The sequence below is a fragment of the Cyrtonyx montezumae genome, unplaced genomic scaffold (assembly GCF_038088225.1).
Source record: "Cyrtonyx montezumae isolate F1298 unplaced genomic scaffold, pur_monq_1.0 scaffold_0, whole genome shotgun sequence".
NCBI classification, from domain to species: domain Eukaryota; kingdom Metazoa; phylum Chordata; class Aves; order Galliformes; family Odontophoridae; genus Cyrtonyx; species Cyrtonyx montezumae.
In genome coordinates this window covers 25,467,576-25,492,970 of record NW_027071824.1, presented here as the reverse complement: position 1 = coordinate 25,492,970, position 25,395 = coordinate 25,467,576, and the positions used below count along the sequence as shown (strand labels likewise).

The window sequence follows — 25,395 nt, the reverse complement described above, 5'->3', positions numbered from 1 at the left end:
TCGTGATAAGTTAATCTCTAAAGGGGTAAGGAGTTCCTACAGTAGCACACTGAAGGCTAACAAATTCAAACCTGTATAATACTTTGAAATTCATACCGTAAATAATAAAAAAAAATACAGTTAGAGTCTGTATGAATGTTGTAACTGTAATAAAAAGAATCTTAAGAGTTTGTGATTAATGCATATCACTATCTTGAGTCAAAACTACAATTTACTGACACTTGTCTTTTACTGTTGTTGCTCAGATTAACATAAAAGTTTCTCAGAATTCTGTTCTTGTTGAAATACCAGTATGTGATTGTGTATTTATTTTTCAGTGACTTGATAATCATAAGAAAAAATCAGAGTGTAAATAAGATGTATTTTCCTACTCAGCACTAGACCTGAGAGTCCATGTGGGTTTATGAATCCTCAGTAAAGGTTCTACAACTAGGTCATATTTTGTAATGCTGTCTTGGACATATAGTTTAAAAACAAAAATTGATCTTGCTTCCTGTTAGCTATGTGAGCTCTGTGAAGGAGCGAGACATCATCCAAACCTGGGGGGGGCTCTTTGTGTGGAAAGTAAACAGCTGAGTGGAAATGCACACTGAAGAGGTTTGTTAAATAGAGGTGCCATTTTGTGTTGTTATTCTTCTGGCTATAACTGCACTTACGTTTTTATTATGTCTTGGATCTTTGAAGATGAGTTTTATAAGCCAGGTTGAGAACAACTGGGTCAGTCACCCATTACTCATTCAATTACACACTGCAGCCCTGCTGCTCCCAGTTGACATATGTACACAAGGCATAGGTTTTTTTTTTGGTTTTTTTTTTACATAACCTGTCCAGCTCCAAGGCTACTTGTATAGATGCTGAAGGTCCTTGGGAACTCCACAGTCTGAGAAGTGGTGAAAGAATTAATTCCCCATGGCATGCCCAGAGACAAGCAGAAAGCTGCTAATGGCATAATTTTGCATGTAATGTTTTGTGTTTTGCCCATATGTTGCCGTAGAAGAGGTTGTTTAAGGAGAAATTTGAGAATGCTGTTTGGGAAAAGTTAAAAACAGTTCTGTGGAGGTAGCGAGCGCATTTCTGTTTGCTGCTTTACTCAGGCAGTGGCTTTTATTGTAATAAGCTGTTTCTGAAGGGACTGCTCTGCATGGAGCTGGAGGAATCCCAGTGTTCTGTGGTGTTAATGAGGTGCCTGGCCTTGCAGTTCTGTGGGCTTACAAGTTGTGCTCTTTGTGAAGGAGGGTGTTAGGGAAAGCAATACAAACAGCTTCATCCTTAACTCAATTAGATGATAATTGTGCAGCTGGATTCTGCTTCTGAGTCCATCTTGCTTCCCTTGTGAAGCTGGACAGGACGTTCCAGCCAGCCGCTATGGATGCTTAGTAGCTGAGTGTAAGTCCTATTTCATGTTTGCTGGAGTTCGGGCTGACACGAATGCTGGCTTTTAAAGCTGAGCCCAGTAAGGTACTGTGCTTGGGAAACGTGAATCAGCAAGTTCTAGAAAGCAAAACTGAAATGCATACAGGTAAGTAGCAGAGCTCGTGTGTCTCAAATAGAGCAACCAGTGTTAATGCACATTCTGATTAACAGTGCCTTTGTGTTTCTCTCACCTGTTAAATGGATACAAAGGTGCCTTACTTTGCAAGGTTGTCACTGGAATAGATCCAGTGATTTTTCTGAAATGTTTTGGTTCTTCATTGATGAATACTAAAGAAAAACTCAGAAATACACTAAAGGTTCTTTATTCAGGAAGAATATTGCTCTTAGGTTGTAAAGGACAATTTTTACAAAGCAGCTAAAAGGAAGTATTCAAATATTGCTGAAGGGGAGCAGCATACAGTGAAGTGAATTGTCTTACAGAAAAGAAAATAGCATCTGACAATGTAATTGAATGTTTATGAAAATGTACACCTGCAAAATAGGAGGGAGAGAATTATTGCAGTGGCAAAATTAGTGTCCATGCTCACTTCAAATGTTTGATTATTATTTATTTTGTTTAATCCCTTTTAGCCTTCAGGAAAAAGAGCAATCACTCAGAATGTCTGTTAAAGAAACTACTTCCAAAGTAAGTACCCATCCTCTATCAGATTTTCTTCAGAATATTTAGAGGATCAGCTAATACCTTGCATCATAGTAAATTGCTTGTATTTTGGAAAGTTTGTTTCGTGGTTTTTTTTTTTCTGAACAGATTTTACTTTTAAATATTTTTAAACATACACCTAAAAAGAGAATTACATTTGGACAGGCCAGAGATTATGCTTAAGGAAGTAGATGAAGCCATCTATTGTTTCTTGCCTGTTTACCAGCGATCAGTCTTGTTGCTGGTCTCAATTTAGGAACAGGCTTCTTAGTACTTCATGAAAAGAAAGTGAATTCTGCTCACAGATGAAAGTTTTCATGTTTTGCCTCTTAATTCCTAGCTGTCAGGTATGGCTGATGTAAAAAAAGAACAGAAACAAAGTTCTTCTTTCCTCTGTATTTCACTAATAATAAACTAGCAGTCTTTTTAAAGCTGCAAAGAAAACTGTGTTACATTTATCACATGATGATTTTGAACTGGAGGTTTCACAACTTTTCTTTTAGTTTTTGTTTTTCTCACGGTCTCCTTTCCATAAAACACACTATTGTATTTTCCTTGTTATTGCGAAAGTGGCTCACTGAGCACCAGAGCATCCTTGCTCTGAGTGCTCTAGAAAGGTTTATTTATTTCACTAATTCTTATGGAAATGTATGGAACAGAAAGGGGAAAATATTTGTCTTTCTCAATCATTAATTTTTCTGAAATACATTTTTTCTTGCATTAAGTTCTCTAATTAATCTTTCAAAAATTAATGAAATAGTTATCCTCCTCAGTACTCTTCATAATCATTTTCCCAACACTCCGCATGCTCAAGACTGACTGATTGAATCTGGATGCTTCTCCTTCCTCTTCTGCTTTTTTTTCCTCATCTATTCCCTGCATATGCACACCTCTTGGGAAATATTAATATAGATTATTATAATATGACACTCCTCTCTGTATTTTATTTTTTTAATGACTCTGAATAAAGTGTTAAGAAAGATTATAATTGACCTACAGGTCATCCATTGAAATGAATGAGAGTTTTGGTAGCTCAGAGTGATGTGTTAAGCTATCAGCAAGTTAAAACATTGTACATTTTGTTTTTTCTCCTGAGAATGAGTGCTTATATTTTGAAGGTTTCTTTTTTTTTAAGCTATTTCCGAATAAGAACTGAAACACTGGGTATCAAATGGAAAGTTAGTATGGTAGAATTCCACAATCTATTTTGTTTCTTTAAATATTCAGTAGGTAAAATATTACTTTAATTTCATTCCATTCTTGTGTGACAGCTTCTATTTATTAAAAATGGTAAATAGGAAGCAGGTAATGAGGCTCCTCCGAATCATTTATCAATTTCATTTGTTCAGATAATCTCATCATGTTTCCTCCTCGACCTGAACAGAGTTGGTATTTTTAAACCTTTTCATTTTATGTGGAAAATGCTACTTTTTGAAATACTTCTTCCTTCCCTTTGTAACCACGAGTGTTTCTGTGTCCCCTTCTGCCTCATCTCTGCTGTTTTCAGCTGGGGTTGCAGAAGGCAACAATCCCCTTTATCTACATTCTTCTTTCAGAAAATAATATCTGCTTTTGCAAATGTCAAGATTGCTTTGTATAAGGAGATCCAGGACTCTATCTTTTCAGGCAGCATTAAGACAATTTCCATGCCTTTCCTAGAGTATTGTAATAAAGAAATGAGAAAGCTACTCAAAACTCTTTTTTTCTTCCTTTTTTTTTTCTTGAGATGGTTGGTGGAAGAGTTAATTCAGTTTTGGTGTGTATATCCTTGTTTCTGCCACTTGAGGTTAACATCATACACTATCAAGATGGAAAGAATAGCAATTGGTAAATTTGATGTTTTGCTTCATTTCAGATTGATTCCTCATAGCTTTGCTAAACAGCATTCCATTTTTTCATTGCAGCTATATTCTGGAGTGCCTTTTATGTACCTAAACAATGATTTGTAGGATTTATTCCAATACAAAATATGTTTATTTTTTAAACTTGACAGAAACTAAAACCAACCAACTAAACAACAACAACAAAAAAAACACTGATAAGAATTTTTAAGAGAGTTACTTAAATATTTGTCTGTCAAGAGCTTTCCTGTAACTGAAAGGGAGCTTTTTTGTAACTGGAGCTCCTTGGACAATGTGCTGCAGCATTGCTGGTCTTTGGTAACAAGGCATGTGCGCTGCTGGGTCCTCAGACATCAAATGTGGGAGCACAATGAAAGTGTGTTCACCTGGAGCAAAGGAGGGCGTGAGCTTTGTGAATATTCATCATTGCTGTTATCTAGGAAACAAATATTCCTCAGAGGCTGAATAAACTGCTGTAACAAACAATGGTAGCTGATATTAGGGTAAAATAATCAGGAAAAATGAAAGGAATTGGACCTCATAGAGTAGAATTGATGTCAAGTAGATGCAGGGCTATTAGTTTAGAAGATGCTAAATTATTTTGCCTCTCCCAGTCTTTCATTTAGTTTTGTTGAACTATGCCATGCGATAGCTCTGAAGATTAATGTTTTTCATTTATCTGCAGAATACATATGTCATAGATACATGCAGAGGCTCAGTAATGTACTTATCTCATGTTCCAGAAGAATTATCTCTGAGTTAGAGGGAACCTCCTTTCAGCCTTCGGTCCCTGCATTTGGTCCATTAATAAAAAGTGCCAACAGACTTCATTCTGCTGGTATGCTTACAAAGTGCACAGTGTTCACCAGAAACTGTTTAAACCTCCTCCCAGCTTATTTTGCATAATTGCCAAATGACTGTCTAGTGGTAATGACTTTAAGTTACTACCAGCATGAGATGTATTCATAACAGTTTTCCTACAGCTGAAAGATTCACAATCTAATTGCAATTCACTGAGCCATTCAGTACCCCTAAAGAGAGAACACTTCTTAGAAGGAAGCCATTAAAGATTTTAAGATGTATTTTGGAGATGTGAGACAGACGTGGCCTTTGGGTTCTGTGGGCATGTTTATTCACCTCCAACAGGTTTGGGTTATTTTAACATTTGTGGTAAATCTGTAGGTGTGTCACTTAAAATGAAATACTGAAATAAAGTGCAATTATCTGGAAGCTGAAAAAATATAATTAATGCAAAAATGATACGTTTTAAATTAATGGGAAGATTCTGAAGTCTTTACAGACCTGGAGAATGGTTCTGTTGAGTTAAAAAACCCCATGATCCACCCATAGTTAACAGATACTCTCAGCTGAAGCAAGAAGTTATTCACTATTTAGTAAGATTTACAATTAGTTCTGTATCTGGATTATTATCCTTTAGTTGTGCAAACAGGTAAGCCATGAGAGCTGAATGGGTCTTAAAAAGTAGAATAAGAGCTGTGCTTTTGTTAATATGCGTGGGATATATGCATGCTTTGAGAAAAAATATCAAGAAGAGCAGGAAAACATTTCTCTGGAGATTTCATTTCATATCTCATCTCTTTACAACTGCCCTGTCTCTTTCTTGATTATTGCTTTACCCTTGATTCCAATGAATGCAATGTTTTTACAAGTGTCAGCTACGATTCTGAACAACTGCTTGATTTCTGCCTTCAGAACAGGAGACTTGGCCTTAACTAAGTGAGGGATTTTTGTTTGTTCGTTTTGCTTTTCTTCACAACTGATGCAATATGGAGTAAAACCCAACACTTCTGACTGTGTAGGGGCTGTATTATTTGTATACGGTGAATGCAGTCATTCTGAGGTGACAACGTACACTTCGAATACAGAGGCAGTTGAACTACCTTTCTTCTACTAATTCTTTCTACACGTTTCTGATACCAGCCATGATTCATTGCTGAAAGATGACCAGGTTTTTTTTGTTTTACTTTTCTTTTTTTTTATTAAGAGGGGAAGTCAGGAACTTGAACCCAATTCAGCTATGTCTCCTGGTTGTGAAATGAGGGACAATGCTGAGCTGTTATTGCCTGTTCATGAGGATAGCAGCTACCTTTTCTTTTTTCTGTTAAGATATGTGGCAATGTTATGTTAGTGTGTATTCTGAATTACAAGGTCTCAAACGCCAAACAGTCTCATTTACATTCTACATGTTCCAGACATCATTGCTAATGTTAAAAATGTACAGAGTTCTTTGGCTGGCCTTTCTTCTAAGTACAGCCTCAGTACCTAGCGGTGAAATATCCTCTCCTATCTGGGTAGCTAATGCTACTACTGTTCTGCATTTTTTTTTTTTTTGGTAACAGAATCTTTGGTAAGCCTGGAAATTTTGATTCATCTTTGATATTTCTGTGAAGACATCACTTTTTATTAAGCTTCTTTATCATGTTGTAGGATGTTATGTTATGTCATGTCTGTAAATCAAGAACATTTGAAGCTCTATCTAAATTGCCTTATGTTTTTACATGAATGAATTATATATCATGCCTGTCTGCCTCAATCTAGGTTTGCACGAGTCAGAAACTCTGCAGTACTTTGAGGAAGAAAGTGAGTGATATTGAGATTCAACTACCAGCTCTACTTGAGGCCAAAATGCTGGCTGTATCAGGTAAGTTTTAAGTGATGAGAGGGGCTAACGCTGATGAGTGGCATGTTAGACCTTCACGTAGCTGAACCTTCTTGGGAAGCGTCATTTATCTGCACTTAGCAGATCCCTTGAAGTCATGGCAAACGTGGAAGAACCAGGCTGTGTCATTCCCTGCATAAGATACTTCAGACCTCTCAACAGAGAAGGGAATTACTCACCAAGAGATTGCTGTATGGTAGACAGAAAGCATTCAAAGAAAACAATGTTTTTCCATTCTCCGTAAATGAAATTTGTAAATAATCAATAGCTCTTATTGGACTTTACAAGTTAAATGCCTAGAGCTCTCTAGCTATGAGTCATAATAAATTTATGATAAAGTTGCAAAATTTACAAACATGGTTTTATGTTACCTTCTAAAATGGAATGAAGTAATTGGCTACAACTACTATTCAGATCATTGAACAACTAGTGTTCACAGCAAAAAGGCAATTTGGCCATGTTATGGTCGTGCATGTTATTTACAACTAGTAAAACACTGAACTGTCATTTCAGAGTCTGATTTGTAAACAGTTTTACATGACAGTTTGAGAGTACTGCACTGCTTACTAAGGAAAGAAAGCAAACCATAGTTATTTCTTTATGTTTGAAGAGGTGACTTTAATTCAGCAAACTGTTTACAGATAATATATACGTAGATGTTTCTAGTTTACTACTCCCTTAGAGGAAGCTGAAAAGAATTCCCTGAGTACAATAAATTTTTCCACTGTTAGGCAGAAGAAAGGATATGGGACTTTTAATGTGTCAAAATGTCATGTTGTAGCTATCTGATGGTCATTTACTTTCCCAACTAGATATGAGAATCTTGCACCTCTAGATTGAATTATTTTAAATTGAAACCTTGTGCAGTGTCACACGATATTTTTTTTTGTGAGAAGTTGGTAATGTCAGATTTCAGCAAAGTCCAAAAATAATGCTAAAGATCAGATTTTGTAATGGTGCATAGCCAGTTTCTTTGGTTATCATGACACCGTTCAGAATAGAAACACTACTTTTTTCTGTGTTCACCTACAAGGTAAGCTGAGTAATCACCCTTCTTTGCCCTTAGACTATATATAGGTAATTTTTTTTATTTTCAGAAAGGAGGTCAAAATTTTTCTCAGCCATTTTATGACTTGAGGACACAATAGCCCAAAAACTGAATCTGCAACTGCTTTGTCTTTCCAGCAAGAAGTGATTGGCCTGAAAAGATGTACTTCAGTTTGACACTTTGAGAGAGTAAATAAACACTTGAGGACTATTTCCAAAACATTTGCTACAATATTTTATATTTGTTAGCTTTTAAGAGGGGTTGATTGTTTCAGAGATGAATTCAAGAGACAATTTAATGCTGATGCTTCTACAAAATACTTTCTTACTACTGTGACTGTGATTGTCTTTACATGCTTTTTAAGAAATATTGGTCTATTTCTTCTTGCTGATAAGAAGTGATGGGTTTTTTTTCCTTACTCTGAAAAACTCTTTACTCAGGGGAGTTTTAATGACTAAATATTACAATCTTAAATTGTTGTTAAAATTCTCTTATTATCCTTCTGGGAATCTCAACAGTATGTGCTTTTTTTTCTGTGTAAGTTCATATCCAGCATCTTTCATGAATGTGTTGAACAACTTTTGATATCCCCTTCCCACTGTTAACATGTTCTGAATTTGGTGCTACAAATTAAAACATATGAGGTCCATTTGAGTGTAAACAAATGCTGTTTTACAATGTGAGTGATAGAACTAGGAGTTGGTTAGGATCTCCTACAACTGAAAAGCTCGTAGCACCATTATATTAGCATATATTTTCATGCAGTATAAATCTTTTTTTTATTAGACTGTATATAAAAGTAAATACAAAAAGTGTTAAGCCCAAATGTGTGCTGGTGTAGTAGATGATGAAAAGCAGCAATGATACTGAAAGAAGGGAGGTGGGTTTTTTTTTAATAATTATTATTTTTTATTCATTTATTTTTTTTGTCTTTGGGTGGTTTACTTAGAGTAAGGTTGCAGGTGAAGACCTTCCCAAGAACATCTGGAAACTGGTTCTCAATCCTGGGCTTGTTGCTGAAGAAATTGTCTGGTCTCACATGCAAGGAGTAGTTTGTCTGAACTGTATGGGACTGTAAAATAAGAGGCACATTTACTATCAAACACAATTTCAGATTATCCTCATCTTAAACAGTATCTACTGACATCTGTAAGAGGGCTTTGACATAATGTGTAGTTATCAAGACTTAATTATTTTTGTCTCCAAATCTAATTTGGCTAGCTTCCATTTCTAGGCTATACCAGGAGACACAATTGTTTAGACATGCTGTACATTGTATCACAGTTCTTGGGTCTCTCTTGGAAAAAATTTGGGATATCGATTATGACGTTGTAGGAAGAAGGTGACTTTAAGTGAGCTGTTTTTTAGAAATGTTTAGAAGTGTAAAGCAAGAAAATGACAAAGCAGGTTGTTATGTGCCTTAAATTTGTGTGCACAAAGAGAGTTTAAAAGAAAGAAAATGAACTTCTGGCATACCATCAAATGTGAATTGATATTTCAGAGATTTGGTGGAAGATGCTGAAATGTCTAACTTCAGTTAGTTACAAGTTATAGCATATTGTGATAGGCAAGTAGAGAAAAAGGTATTGCATTGCATTTGAAAAAAAAAATACAACAGTGTTTTGAGGCTTAGGCAAAGATGTGAAACAATGCAGTTTAATGTCCTTGTGTGAGAATATTTGAAAAATCTCCTGTTCTATCGTATCAGAAATAGAAAGTAACTGGGTCTCTTTAGGTCAACTAATAGAATAGTGTTAAAAACATGGACTTAATAATGGGTGTTTATTTCTATCAACTATCTAATGCTAAGATGGGAAGAAAGCATCAAAGATGATAAAGTGTGGTAGTGAGTTGTGATGAAGATAACTTCTTTTGCAAGGGGCAGGGAGGTAGAAAAAAGCATACAGAGGAGCAGATAGTTTAGATCTGATTTCTGTACCTGGAGGGAACTGGTTGAAAATCAAGGGTGAAAGGTAATTTTGTAAGAGTGGATGCTGTAATTTCTTTCACTTATATTAATAAATGGCTAATTATATTTGATATAATGACACTCATTTGTGTTAAAGGCAGAATAGTATGCAGTAGATACTGGAATGACAAAAGAAGGTGTTCTAAAGACCTGGAAAGCTGAAAAGGGATTCTGAAGGAGAAAAAAATGTCTTAAAGCACAAACTTCTAAAAACCAGAAAATCCAGGATGCAGAATGAAACTAGAAGAAAAAAAGGGTCAGGAATAAAAAATTTGGTAAATTCAGAAGAGGAAAGAGGAAGAAGGAAGTAAAATAGGTTTTTTGTTTAACAAGGCAAAAACAGTGAGCAATGAATAATATGGAGAAAGTTCAAATATTTAGGTCCAGTGTATTCCCGCATCAGAAACAAATGAATATCATCTCTTAAATAAGGCATAGTTAAGAAATATGTCTCAATCTTAAAAATACTGGCCGTGATTTAAGCAAGATATTGCATGTAAGTATCCCCTGAACTGGCAGTACTAAATTGTGAGAAGGTGAGAGAATCTTCAGTTGCGAAATATGCAGCTGTTTAAATAAGAATTGTTAAGGTTGGAAAAAGACCTATAAGATCATCTTGTCCAACTGCTCAGCTACCACCAGTACTCCCACTAAACCATGTCCCTAAGTACTACATCTACCCTTTCCTTGAACATCCCCAGGGACAGTGACCTTATTACTTCATGTAGTATTGGAAACATTAGTCAAGGATGAATGTTACTTCTGCTTTTTTTACTGTAGCTATTATAACACTCATTCAAATAATTTCCTTGAACAATACTAACAGAATCTGAGAACAACTGCTTTCCTTTAAACAGATGTTTCATTGTTTTCATATAATGTATCATTTTCCCTCAGGAACCAGTTAGTTTTAAAGGTTTTTGGAGCAGTGTCAAAGCAAAAAAGAAGTTAAATGCAATTGCATACCACCTGGGTTTGCATATCCCCATAGTTACGCTAGGTGAACTTTAATATATTAATACTTATTTTCTTTTCAGAGCTTTCATGTGTGTAATGATGTGATGGTTTGGAAGGTGTGATATGTACCTCTGCCTTCAGTAACTACTTGGATAGCTTTAGAAAATACTAATGTTCTATGTGTACTGTACTTTCTGTTGCAGTTACAGTTATTTACAGTATTGGTCTAGTTCTGAGAGAAAAATACCAGCATAAATGCAATGCATGCATAGCAGTTCTACCATTTCTGTCAGTCCAATACCTTCAATTTTAAGACTGTAATAAAGGACTCTAAAAACAAAAAAGACTCTAGAGATGATGCCAGGTATGTACAAGTACTCCCTTTCAATGATTTCTTTCTTGGAACAAATAATTTTGTTCCAAGGAAGAAATTGGAATTTCAAGGAAGAGTTGTTAAAAACAACTGATTTTGGAGGAGAAATGAGAAAATTTCATATATTAAAAAACAACAACACCCAAAACAAACAAATAAAAAAACATTCTTGTTCAAGAGCTTATTTCTATCAACAGTTAAAATTCAGATTGTCTGTATAAATGCTTCTGGTTGACATTTTCCTATTGTGATAAATAACTTCGAGTTAATACTCCTGAGATGCTAGTCCAGAATTTTTCTTCAAACAGAATTAATAGAATCTTTATTATATTGTTCACTGTTTTGAAGTTAGTAGCTTTAGCTAATTATAAGTAGCGAGTACAATGAAAAGTGTAGAAATGTAGCTTATAAATAATGTGATATGAATACTAAACACAAAATTTAGTGCTGGCACTGTTTCTTCTTGGTTTACTCAGATGTTCATTTAGGGCAAGCTCTGCATGGCTCAGAAAGTAACTTTACACTAGATTGAGGATGTTCTTCATCCTATACTGATATCTGCCAGTCTGACTGTCATTACCAAAGTGCACAGAACCAAGGTTGAAAATGTGGTGTCTTACTTTCATGTCTATACTGCTTTTTGTCATTTCATGCAGATTAAGTATGGTCATAAAATTGTCCACAAGATATTGATATCTTCCCTGCCACACTATGTACTGTTTTAAATGCTTTCTTCTAGAATTCAATAATGCTTCTGTCTGTATATTTAAATTTTGAGAAGTGCTGTTTTTGATGCCTCAGAGGGATTGGTTCTTTATGCCTATATCACGTTCTTCTCCAGCATGCAGTGATGTGTTCTCACAATGATCAGTTTGTCCCATCAAGTGTCTTGCTACAAATTATGCACTTTTTAACAAGCCTATTAACCCACTTAAAAAATAATGCTAGTGAGCTATGAAGCCTAGTCCTTAAGCTCAAGTCACAGACCTAAGAAAGCGATGCTATTTGTCTTTTTATCTTACTTCCAAATGAGACTGCCAGATGTTACTGACTTGCAATGAACTTCAAAGATAAGTTGTAGCTGAAGCTCCAAAATGATATGTGACCAGACAGCAGAAAATCATTGCTTCTGTTCCAACAGTCAGTCAGCCATGTAGAGACTTCACTCTTTTTCTCTCCTGTTACCTAGCCTGCCCTCCCTGGAGGGGAGGGAGAAGTGGAATAATCTTTCTGGCAGTTCCTTTTCTGGATGGGCAGAGCTGTGAAGAGACAATGCACTCACTCCATGGGAAGTGGTCTGGAGAGGATGCTAGAAAAACCCCTGTGTGGTCTGTAGAGTCAATTTGTGCTGTACTTCCTACAGGTTTTCCAGGGGAACAAGGTGACAATCCTCTGAATTTCAGCATGTGCGTTTTAATATCTAAACATCGGTGATATGAATGTTTCTCTCCCTGGTCCTTCTCTGGCTTTCCTTCTTGGTTAGGTTGGTAAAACAAGTATGATGATTTCATGACACCTTCTAGATAATGAAGGTCAGATCTGGGCTGTTCCCCTACCTTCAAAGCGTGTCCTTTTTTGACTGTGGCATGGAGGGGAGTCAGAGGCAGGAGAGAGGGGAGATGAACTGATCCTATGCTCATCTTCTCTAGTGCAGGCATCAGAACATCTGTGGAACCTGCTGGTCACCAGTTTATATTGTTTTTTAGAAGTCTCAGTGTTGCTGAATTACTAACTTCCAAATTTCTGACTTTTCTCTTCAAGGTTTTTGTGCCTTTTATCATCGGTAATTTTCACTCTAATCTTTGAGTTGTTACTGATTTAATTAATTAATTTATTTATTTAAAGATGGATTTCTGAGTTGTTACTCTTTGGTGATTGATTAGGCCTGGTACAGTAAGCTTTCTAAGGCAGATAATTCCTCTTCTAAATGTATGTGTTGGGGTTTGTTGCCTACTTCTAAATGGATTATCTTGTTTTACCTTTCAAGATCACATCAATCACTTCAGTAGCATTCTGCTCCCTAAATGTATTTGCATGTGTTATTACTTGGAAAAAAATAATTGCACAAATGCGCTGGCACTACTTCCAAAATCTTATATTTCTCTACCATTTACTGTTTTCTCTTTTCTTTGTGAGAAGCTGAATTATATCTATTTTCTTCAAGTTCTGTTCTCGTGTTGGAATTGCTTTGTATTCTCATGAGGTAGAGGATTTGCAGGCATGATTTCTAGTATCTTTGATGAGTAGCATGGTGGTGAATGCCCTAAGCTAAAACATGAACTTCTACTTCATTGTGCCATTAAACGTACTATTAGTCTATGAAGAAATAGCTTATAGGTAATGATAAATACAGACCAGTTTGTTCCTTCCTACATTCAGACCGACGTCTGGTATGTATGCTTCAGTGTTACACAAAAAATTGTTCCTTTGCTTGTATTGTAATAAAGATAGTTTAAGTAGAAGTGGGACGTACCTCTTGCTTCAAGTCAATATGTTGTACGCCAATATTATCAAAATAATTAGATGTTTAATATCAAATTATAAAAATATTTAATTATCAAAATAATTAGTTTGAGGGTACTATGTGGGTGATGATCTGTTTGATAAAGTATAATCTTGACAGTGAGTGGTTACAGTAGGCATAAGTTTAAATAGCATGTAAATACGTATACAGAAAAGGTACTTGTGCAGAGTGTCATTTGGTTGTCATGCATGGCCATACTAGTAGAATTTTCAGAAGAGAGGAAAATAATCTAAGTTTATTATATACTTTTCAGTTTTACAGTGAATATAAAGATTTATATGGCTACTTTGTTCATACGTATATATTTTTAATTTTTGTTTTTCCAATGTTTTGGTTAATTTGGCTGGTATTTTTTACATTCACATCAAGCCAGTGAAACTTACCTGATCTTTTATTGTCTGTAGCAAGAGGGAGTTGAAGGGTTTGTGACTGGGTTCCAGAGGTCAAGACTAAGGAGGAAATATTTTATTTTTATTTTTTGCTGTCATCAGAGATAACTTTGAGAAGCTAAACCTTACTGTTAAGTGCTCATACTAAGCTCAGTATGGCAGTGTACTGTAAGCATGCTGCTCAGCCTGCTCAGAGCACTGTATTCTTTAAATTACTTGAAAAATAAAAGTGATATTTCAGTGCTAAACTCATAGGAATATGAGTTTTGCCAAGCTCAGAAGAATAATATAATATCTCATTATAATCCCAGCTTCACACGATTCTGTCTGCCCAGGGGAGGTGGTGATGCTTCTGTCCCTGGAGCTGTTCGAGAAATGTGTGGATGTGGCATTGAGGGACACAGTTAGGGAATGTGATGGGGATGGGTTGGTGGTTGGATTTAGATAATCTTAGTGGTCTTTTCCAACTGTAATGATTCTGAAAGTTATGACTAACTGTTCATCTGATGTCAGCCAACAAGTTCTCCAGGTGGTATGACTATACAAAACACAGCTCTGAGTGGCTGATAAAACAGCAGATATTTTGTTCGCTTAGGCAAAATAAAATCATTTTATCAAAAGAGGAATTTTAACATTTTCATATATATAAGTAGAATAAAGTATTTTAACGTGTCTGTAGAATAATTCCACAGCATCCAAAGTGGCTGCCTCTTATGGAAACCCAGGACAGCATGCCTTTTAATGCTAGCAGCTAGGGATTTTGCATTAATTTTTAAATCAACCTTCTTATGGCGTTTAGAAAACATTTATTTTGGTTGCTGTGATTGAGGTCAGAAGTTCACTGATGATATTTGTGTTGCATGAGTTTGAATATGCTTTTCTGAATTTTTCACTGCTGACTTTGACATCTCTGCTGTCAGGAGAAGCTGTATCAGGCAGTTTTTGGCTTCTGGGCATGTATCTGTTGCCATTTCCTCATAGCCTCAGTTTTGATATAAACTTTCCCTCTGGGAATTAAGATCCATTCAATATGTATAAAACCTTCATATAAAATATCATACCTTTTTCCTTGCTGTCTTCTGGAACGTAAGAGCAAGCTCCAGATTCTAATGAAGGATTTCTTGCCTTCATGTTTTATTAAGGCTCTTGTGCGATGATGCTTGGGATAAGTTCAGGTGAAATAAAGGCACACTGTTTAATTATTTGTCTTGTTACCTTAGAAACATCTGAATATCTGCCTTTTTTTTTTATGGCAAGTTTGTTTTGTAGTGATCTTCTGCTGTGTTCTGTCCATTTGGAAATGTGATAGATTAAGAAGGTACTACTTGCCCTGTTGTTTCTTCATAAATACACTGTTAAATCCTAAGATTCTACTACTTGTAAATAGTCAAACAATTTAAAATTGTTGTTTAATTCATTGTAAGGCAGAACTGGCAAACTGTCTGAGGAGCAGAATTTAGGGGTGTTTTCGAAGAAAAAATTATAATGACTTTAAGCAAGAAGGGCTTTGCTGAAACCCCCATACCTTTATGACTAAATAAACAAGAAGAGAGTCAGTTTTTAGCAGTGTTTAATTGTTAAACCTGAATGATTAGATACAGTTTTATCCAGAACTTTGAAAAGTACAATCTTCTTGTGGTATATCTGTCTTCATGTGATCACTTGAGTTTTCAGCAGTGTCTTTCCTCAAGGAGGATGGCTGTTAGCTAGTTGATGCAAGTGTTTCCATTCACTCTTCTGCTCTGGATGAATGGAGCCATTCAGCATTTAGCCATAAATTGTAGTCTTCTAATGAGTTTAAGTACTTGCATCTTGTTCTTCCTACTTCATCCTGAGAGAAATAGCCAGCAGGCAAATGTTAAGTGGCAAATGTTACTAGAGTGTACTCAAAACCATCCAGGAACTGAACTTTTGATTCTGGATCCCTGTCCGAATGGCCTGAATATTTTTTGGAATTTCCAGAGCAAAGCAAACAGGCAATATTTGAGTTGTTTTGCTATCTCTGAGATTTCACACTTCAGGGGTAAGCAGAAGCTGAGAGTTGTAACTTTATGTATGTTCTTTCAAAATTTTCTTCTGAAATTCCTTATGTGGGTGCTTGTTTCCTAACAGATGTGATGTAACATTCTGGTGCTTGTAAGTAACTGCATTGTGCTTCTTCGTTCAAAGAGGAATATTTTAGAGTCTAGCAGACTGTTGGCACCTGTTGTAGTAATATTATAAGTTGAGGTGTTCTCCAAAACACAAAAAAGATCTGACAGGTGACAGCATAGTAATCAATTTCAGTATGAGTTTTCTGAAGTGTAGACCTAGGAAACAGGTCTTATCCAAAAGTGTTCACTGTGTATTAGTTTTTATGCTGCAGTTATGACTTTCTTAATATGTTAATGTAATGGATACTTGGAAAAAAGTATTGCTTTTTTTCCCCCTCTTTTTCTCCCAGTTTTGTCTTTATTGCTGTTGGAAATTATAATTGCTTAATTTCCCTTGTTTGCTGTGTAACCTGCTGATATTGCAAGTGTCCCTTTTATTTTCTCTTTTGTCCCTCTCTCCACTACCCCCCAAAAATATGCAGGAAGTAACTTTGGTGCTGCCAAGGATCTGGCAGAAGAAATAAGATCATTAACATCTGAGAAGGAGGGACTGGAAGGACTTCTCAGTGAGCTGTTTGTTTTGAGTGCCCAAAACATCCGGAAACTAGAGAGAATTAAAGATGATTACAACAGACTGAAGCAAGAACTTGAACAAGGAAAGGCTGCATTTGGTAAGTAGTTCACAGGCTCTTATAGCTTTTACTGTCACAGACATCTGGAAGTCTACTGACTTTGACAAAACCATAATGCATTTATAAAACATACAGATTTTCTGAAGAAAGCTTGACCAGAACTTAGATAAGCAGTATGCTAGATAAGCTTTCAGCTGTTTCCTCTGGAGAAGAGTATTTGTTCAGGGGAGAGGGGGATATCCTAGCAGTATATTGCTTTCTGAGATCTATCTTAGCCCAGTTCTCAATACACTTTTTTCTAAACCCACTGACATTATACTGATGATATTAGTGTGCATGAATTCACTTACAGAAAAACATATGCTGTCTTCTATTTGCTTACAGTAGGCAGTGTTGGTTGTGACAACAGCAACCTATTTAGTAAATGTTTGGCGATGGCTCTGAATGAATGGGCTGTGATGAGTGCATGCTTCAGAAGGAAAGAGTTATCTTAATATTATGCTTGAAGTGGATTTAAACAGCTTGCCAAATCCAACTTTCATACAAACACGAGCAAGGGCGGTGTGCTGAGGTGGCACTGTTGTGATGGACTGGGGAAATTCTCTGCAATTACTGGAAAGCTGCTGACAAATGAAATAGCAAAGCCACTATTAGTCTTGGTTTATCCTGTTTTCTTCTATACCATATCCTGTTTTCTACTATATCACCTAGTGAAGTTAGGCAGATCAAATGGACTTGTTGCTTGATTAAATGAAAAGGCTGAATTAATTATTTGCCATTAATTGCAAATATACTTACTCTGGATAACTCTAAATAGACAAGTATAAATATAAAAGCTATTATGAAGCTGTAGGCATGTGAAATGCCTTTCATTTTTCAGAATTTTATGAGCAGTAGGTTGGCTGAGAAGTGGAAGTGTCCCTGTTTTTGAAACACATGTAGTCTCTTCATAAGGAAGTGGAGAGGAAGAGCTATCTTAGTAACAGTGTTTGTAAGTAACTGAATACATCCAACTGTAGTTTTAAAAAGTATAGGAGAATACGCACGTGCATGCGCACCCTAGATTAAAACTTCCTTTGTTAGAAACCAAATGGCTGAAAATAAATAATTTTTTGATCTTTTCAACTCCTGACAGTAGTGCATAATTAACTAAGTCACGTGATCTAAACCCACAAAAAACACATCCTCATCACCTGAAATTGTAAGTCAATTGAAGACAGGAGAGTTCTGACCTTCCAATCTGTCTGTTTTGCTTCTCCTTTGTTTCTGAGACAATTAAACCTCCTATAATGCGTACACACTTCTCGTTTGTATTTTTTTTCACCAGTGTTTCAAACAAAGCCTCTGCAAGAGTATTGCTGAAGTAACAGAATTGTTAGCGGTTTTGAGGCTCTATTTTTTTTTGCTTTGCATTTGTGCAACTGTAATGAGGTTTCTTCTAGATATGACCTCTACTGTCATAAAATTTGTGAAAATAAATTACAAAGCTTTTCATGTTTACTGCTTGGATTGTTTTTTAATTTACTGTAATTCTGTAGGCATAAAGAGAAATTTATTTGTACATAAAATACTCTACCAAGGACTTAATGATCAGAGATGCATAAATTGAAATCTAAAATCTTCTCCGTTTTTTTTTGTCCCTGCCCTCCTTGCATGTATTTTCTTCTGTTTTCTTCTTTAAAGTATGTGAACACTTTTAGGTTTGAAATTGCTAGCATGTAATTAGTGTCACCATGTTTAATTGAAAAACAGCATTCTGATACTCTAGAAAATTGTGAACAGATTGTGTCTTAAAAATGACATCCATTTTTATGAACCAGTTGTTAATTTGTATGGTACTTCTATGTTTGGAGAATAAAGCATGAAAATTTGGAATAGGATTTTATTGCCATAGCTTAATTCAAGAAGAGGTAGTATATTATGATTGAGGAGGTTTTTGCTATAGCTGTTCCTCTGTCTCTTGTTTATTTGGATGTCACACAATGCTGCCTGTGGTGGCTCCATCGTAGATGAGGATTTTCATTATTATTTAAAAGAACTGGAGAAAACGGTTGGATTTCTCTTCACTGTGAAATGTGCAACTTGAATGAGGGCTAGAGCAACTCTCCCGTGATGAAAGGTTAAGGGAACTGAACTTATTTCACTTGGAGAAGAGAAGGCTCTGGGGGAGACCTTATTGCGCTTTTCCAAGACTTGAAGGGAGCTTACAAGCAGGAAGAGGATGGATGTTTTACATAGTCTAGTAATGATAGGACAATGGGGACAGATTGAAACTGAAAGAGAAGAGATTTAGATTAGATGCAGGAATTCTTTACTTGGTGGTGAAACTCAAGAACAGGCTGTCCGAAGAAGCTTTGGGTGCCCCATCCCTAAAGGTTATCAAAGCCAGGTTGGATGGGGCCCTGGGCAGCCTGATCTGGTGCATGGCAGCCCTGCCCATGGCAGAGTTGTTGGAACTGGATGATCTTTAAGGTCCACTCCAACCTAAGCCATTCTGTGATTCTTGCTTAATTGGTCTTCCATAGCTCTGAATCAGGCAGAGGAATTCTTACTCCATCCAAGAGCTCTGTATGAGGACATTACTGTCCCTTAATCTCTTTCAGTAGCTCTCTGCCCAGTGTTTGTAGTCCCCTTGAGGCAAAATTAGACATTATAATTCAAATAGCAAAAAAGACCAGGGCTAGAATGACTGGTTGATTCTTGATAGACAGTAAAGATATATCTGTGATCCCTCCTTGTGCAGAGCTGTGCTTTGACACAGCTCGGCTCCTTATGAGATAGCAGCCTAAGTGTCAGCTAGAAGTAGGTTACTGAAAGTAATGCAGGGAAAGTAGTAGCAGTCTCAGGATGGCAGCATGGTTGAGGCTGGAAGAGGCTCTGCAAGTCATTTGGTACAGCCCCTCTGCTCGAACAGGGTCACCTAGATACAAGTTACCAAAGACAATCTCTTAGTCTTATCTTATTTGAAGGCTTTTGACTAGTTTAAATGTACTACTGATTTTAAACATCTTTTACTATAGAAAAGAGATGCTTTGTTTTTCTCTTGGAAATGAAGTTAAAGTGACTGTTTAACCTTGGTTGTCACCTTGGTTTTACTTTTGTCTTGTTTCCAGGCAATAATATTCTATTTACTCCTCTCTTGTTTTTATAAAGTCTTAAAACTGTCTGCACAGGTATTCCTACACATAGCTATTCCTGTGTCGCTTGGCACTTGAACTGTTATCTTTCTTGCCTGTCAACTTCTTAAAATTTTTTGAAATGTATTTTACTGAAGATAATACCACTTTGTCTGGGAAGCATTAGACAGCAACAACAAAGGAAATACAGAAATGTGTATGTTTGTCTTTCTCTTGTGTATAAATTGGTCACCTTTTTTTTTTTTTTTACTTCATTAAGAATTGTTGATTTCTCACAATAATGCAGATATAAGGAAGAAGGCGTCAAGGGAAGAGACTTAATCACACAATAATCAGAGCTGGAATTTTAAATAGGACACATCATTAGCATACTAATGAATTTTCTCACTTTTTGCCAGCTGCCCAAGTATAAAAGATATTGCAGATATAGCTCAATGGCTTTCTGTGTTGAGAGCTGTCAGAGCTCCATATAAAGGAGGTTTGACAAAAATCCTCTCGTATTTTTAGAGATGCTCAAAAATGTCTTTCCCAATGGACAATAGAAACATCAACAAGTAACAAATTGACTAGTACTTAAGGATGAATAGTACTAATTTGCCCTTATTATAGTAACTTCCTTCTGAGGGTGTAAGAACGTTTCCATAAATGGGATCAACTGCTGTTGCCATTTTACAGTCATGAAAGCTAGACAAAGGGGAGTCATGACATTTTACCTGAAGTTGTGGTGAAACCAACTTTATGATTGACATAGTAGTAAGTTGACTTAATTACTTTAAATAAACAGATTTGAAATTAAGTGATGCTTTATGCGAGCTTAGTATTTTACAGACTGTAGAAATTTCTGTAGCTTAAGACATAATGATTCTGATAAAATCACTTAAGGTCTTGAGCTTTGTTGTTGACCAGATCTGCCTTTTAAAGTCTAAGGATTCTGTATAGATAAGGTATGCAATTGCTTTACCTCCCAAAACAGTCATAATCATGTTCCAGACAAGTGAAACATAACTACTTCCCTGGCCAGCAAACTGCTGGATTGCACTTAAATTTCCTGGCTTGTGCTAATTGGCATTTGTAACCTAGGACTGGAAATGAAACCTAACCTCTTTGTGTCAGTTTCCTCATTACCAGTACTGAAGAGCTCATTTGCTGAATTTCTTTTCTGGCTGCACTTAGCCAATTTTTCAAGGAAAGCAACTCCTGGTAAATAATGTGTGTATTGCACAAAACTATATTTCACAATCTAATCGCTAGCTTATGCTTGCCAAGTCATCTTAAGTAGAATTTCTATACTGAATTAATTTAAAGAGGAAATATAAAATAAAGGCTATCATGCACATCATAATCACTTTTTAATACCTCCCACTTTAATTTTAACCATTGTTTGGAAAGGGATATTTTTGTTTCTACTGCTGAACTCTCACTGAGAGTTTTATTGTCTAAGATAAACTTCTGGAGTAAGTCTTAAAGCACTTGCCAGCCTGCTTGTAGGCTGTCTAATGATATATGGAAATGAACAGGTATATTCATTAAATAATAAATTGGTGGTACAGAAGCATCTCTTAGAAAGCTTTTTTTCACACTCAGTTTTTCTTAATTTTGCTCAATACTCATACTCTGCACACTTATATGGGTTATCTCATAGTTTTCTGTTCTGTAACGGAAGAGGAACCATTAATTTTCATTTTTTGTGTTTTTAAAAAATGCATGCTTGGACTTATCTTCCTAAGAACAAATTTAGTATATCTCCTTGAAGTGTACTGCAGTGAGTATCAGAAATGGCAATAAAAGTACTATGATCATTGTAGAAGAAGCTGAATATTTAGCCATTATGCAGAATGCAATTTAATTAATCTGAAACTTAATATCATGTGAACAGCTGAAACAGTTAGTGATGCTGCTTTAAGTAATACTGGCTTTGAACACTGAAATATTTATAAAAAACAGGTTCTAAGCTTCAGATACAAAAGCATAGTGTGTGATTTACCAAGCTGTTATTTTAATTTTTTTTTATTTCCTGGCAGTTTCAATACTTAAAGTCTCAGAAGCATGTGCAATGTGTTTGCCAGTAGGATTTTTTTTCCAGTTAACTATTTGCTTTCAAAAATAATTATTACACCAAAATGTTTCTAGTTGTAATCATAAATGATTTTTAACACATTTCAAAAGCGTCTGAGTACTGAAAATACCTTATTAGATTATTTTTAATAATTTGAAAATCTGTTTATTCAGCAGTAGCCTATGCTCTGATGAAACTCACTGCATGCTTAGTGTTATTCATTTCTGAGGTGTTTTTAGTATTCAGAATTTTTTTCTGCACCAATAAGACTTTCCATGTTTATTTGATTCCAAAATGAAAATATGTATCTTTTCATTGTTTCTGTTTAAACAAGTCATAAAGGGAAAACATGCAGTGTGTAACACAGATGAGCTTCCACAGTGAAGATGTTCTATGTTCATATCTAGTTTGTGCAGAGTCAGTCTTCCATGTGTCATAGCTATATGAAATGTTTGTTGTCATTCATGTGAGTGTTGGAATGGAATGACTGTGGCCATCTTTCCTTAAGCAATTACTGTTCAGTATATTATCAGTGTTTAATTGATTGTGAGTGTGATTCTCATTTTCTTGTATCATCTTTAAAGTACCTGTGATCTGTTGGATTAAGTGTAGCAACTTACTTCCTTTGGACATAAAATTCCGTAATAGTAGAGTCCTTGTTTCAAATTGTTATGAAACTGTAAAGATCAAGTCAGGACTGATAGTTTTCATTCAATTTCAAGCTTTCACAAAATCTATATAAAATAAGTGAAAATGTGAGGTTTTCTAATAACGTATCTGAAAAATATTTAGCTTTAGAGGGTTTCTTTTTTGTGCGTGTTATGGAATTGCCTTTTTGATGAAAATTAAGTCTAGAATTTAGTAGCAGATAAAGAACTACATTCTGCTTGTCATTTCCTATAACCAAAATGTGAAATATATTTTCATTTTATACATTACTTTTTGTCACGGTTGAAAAGTCTGGAAACTAGGCTTTTTAGCATATTTCCTTACTGTATATCTCAAATTTCCTTACTGTATATCTCAAGTCACTTGTACTGTGTTAGTCATAACTGTGATTATAAGATCAATTTGTCTGATGGTGTTCATATAAATACATAAAGTACTTTCTTATTTTCACTTGGAGGATGGGGGTTTAGTTTATATAAGTGCAATGAAGGTATTAAATTTAATCTTACTGTTCTACATACTTAAATTCAGAAAACATAAGAACTGTGTTCACACAACTTGAATGTCACAGTAGCTTGATTCAAAGCCCACTGGTATCTGCAGGAGTCTTTTGATCAGGCCATTTCTCTACTGAATCTCAAAGGTTAGTGTCTCTTCAATTCCTTTCTTCTGAGATCTGATGGCGTAAAATCTGCTGAAATGTTATATACCCATGCAGTATTTTCTTTGTAGACAGCAGTATAACCTGATTACATAACATAAACATGACACGTGAAATGGCCCAGTGTTGGTTCTGTGATCATGGAGAACTGGGTTCAAGAAATAGAACTTGTCTGAAGTTTTAAGCTGTCTCTCTTCATGGCAAAATACCTTTAACAAGATATATAGTCAAGACAAGGTTTTCCAAGTTGCAGTGTCACTGAAATTTGGAGTGGCTCTTTTGGAATCATGCGAGTGTAATTTGTTAGTGAAATGTGCTGCTAAACAACCTTCTGCTATAATAGGAGTTAGATATCTAAGCTGAGTAAGTAACTTTCAACTTTGTATTATTCAGTGTGTGCAACTTAATGTGCTACTGTGCGTATAAATAAGTGCTAAGTTCTCAGAGCATGCCTGACAACTTCTGTTACATCTGAAATGCTGTTGCCAGCTGTTGCTCGGAGCATCATTCTTTTGGGTTAATGACAAATGATTCTTGGTATGCCATCTGTGCTCTAGATTTCTACATTACTTCACATTTTAGTGTAGTTTGGCTTCACGTGATTAAATTGCATCAGAACAAATTTGAAGCAAAGCAGAAGAAGGAATTTGGAGTAGTTTTGGTAGTATGCATCTCTAATTCTGGTCAATTTCATTGGATTACAGTTCTGCAAGTATTGGTCTCGGATCTGAACCTTCACAATTTGGTTTCTGTTTGTTGTTTTGTGTGCATATTGCCTGTGTGCGTTTGGTCAGACATGTTGGATGGGGTTACAGCATAAGCCCTATGCCGTTGGAGTTCAGTCTTGAAACACTGGCTTTATTTTATGTTCATTTCAGTTTTGATTCTCAGTGTCTTGCATCAGGGATTTGGTTTCTTGCACTGTTGATGTTGCTCATGTTATGTTAAAGTGATGTGAAATTTTCTGTTTCCAAAAGCATGCAAAGGGTTCTGTGGAATGTTTGGCCACTTTTTTGGTTTAATCCAGCAAGCAGCTAAGCATCATGTAGTCGTTTGCTTCCTGGTGGGATGGGAGAGAGGACTGTGGAGAAAAAATAAAGTAGAACTCCTGAGTTGAGATAAAAACTATTTGCTAAGATAAAGAAGAGCAAGAGGATAATAGTTATGCATTCATATATATACACTGTATATAACAAGTGATGCACAAGCAATTGCTCACCACTCCCTGATCAAAGCCCAGCTGGTCCCCAAGCAGGAGAAGAAATAGAGACAGAAACTCCCAGCCCCCCTCAAAACTCCTTCCTCTTGATGTCGTATGGTACGGAACATCCCTTTGGCCAGTTTAAGCCAACTATCCTAATTCTGTCCTTTGGCCCTTCACTGAGAATGGCCTTGCCTCTTCACTGCTTAGCAACAACCATAAACTTCAGTGAGTTATCAACATTGTTTTTCTCTTACAACCAAAACATAGCATCATACCAGATACTATGATGAAAACAATTCCATCCCAGCTGAAACTAAGCCTTATTCTCTTTCTTTTGAGCATGGGTATAGAGATGGATGGGATATTTAAGGAATTGTGTCAGTTTGTTTTTAAGTAGCAGTTCAGAGAAAACAATCAGGCAGTTGTCCTCCATTGGTCTGCAGATTGAATCTGAAAATAGTACAACATTTTGCATCCAGTTTATGCTTTGGATGTCTTTCTTTCTTTTTTTTTTTTCTAAGTGATAAACTGTTGTTTTAGGTCATCTGGGATTGCTGATAGATAGCATGGATCCAGATTATACCATGACAGAAACAGAGAATTAAACTTGTTCATCTTTTTAGTTATAGGTGTGTTTTTATGATATATTTTGATTTAAAATCTTGGCATAGTAATGCATTTCCACCTTAAGAGTTTTCATTCATGAGCATTCATAATGTTTGAGATACTATGTACAAATCTCATTCCATACACTCATTAATATATGCAATTTGTGCATGAATCTAAACATTTATACCTGCTTTCATTGGTGTAAATTCATGTCAGTGACTAAGTGAAAAGTTAGATGATTTTCTGGTACATTTCATCTTTATTTTGAAATAGACTGGCATTGTTCAGGTACAGCATCTAAGAGTAATTATATCTAACCAAAACCCTATCTATATATATCCGACCCTGGGATGTCATTCTGTTTGGATGGAATTCAAGATGTCACTCTTATGAAATACATTTTTTTTCCTCAGTTTTTGTTCCTACTGATTGTCAGATAAAGATTATTCTCTCTTTTTTCTGCTTCATTCTTTCTTATT

At 35.7% G+C, this 25,395-nt stretch overlaps 1 protein-coding gene across 1 annotated transcript in view; it reads left to right on the top strand.

Moving 5' to 3' along the window:
* DISC1 (DISC1 scaffold protein) overlaps positions 1-25,395 on the top strand; it is a 188,504-nt gene that overhangs the window by 75,815 nt on the left and 87,294 nt on the right. The window contains exons 7-9 of the mRNA XM_065730393.1: positions 2,005-2,059; positions 6,475-6,577; positions 16,431-16,619. Of these exons, the coding sequence (XP_065586465.1) occupies positions 2,005-2,059; positions 6,475-6,577; positions 16,431-16,619 (347 nt within the window). The remainder of the gene's footprint in view (positions 1-2,004; positions 2,060-6,474; positions 6,578-16,430; positions 16,620-25,395) is intronic.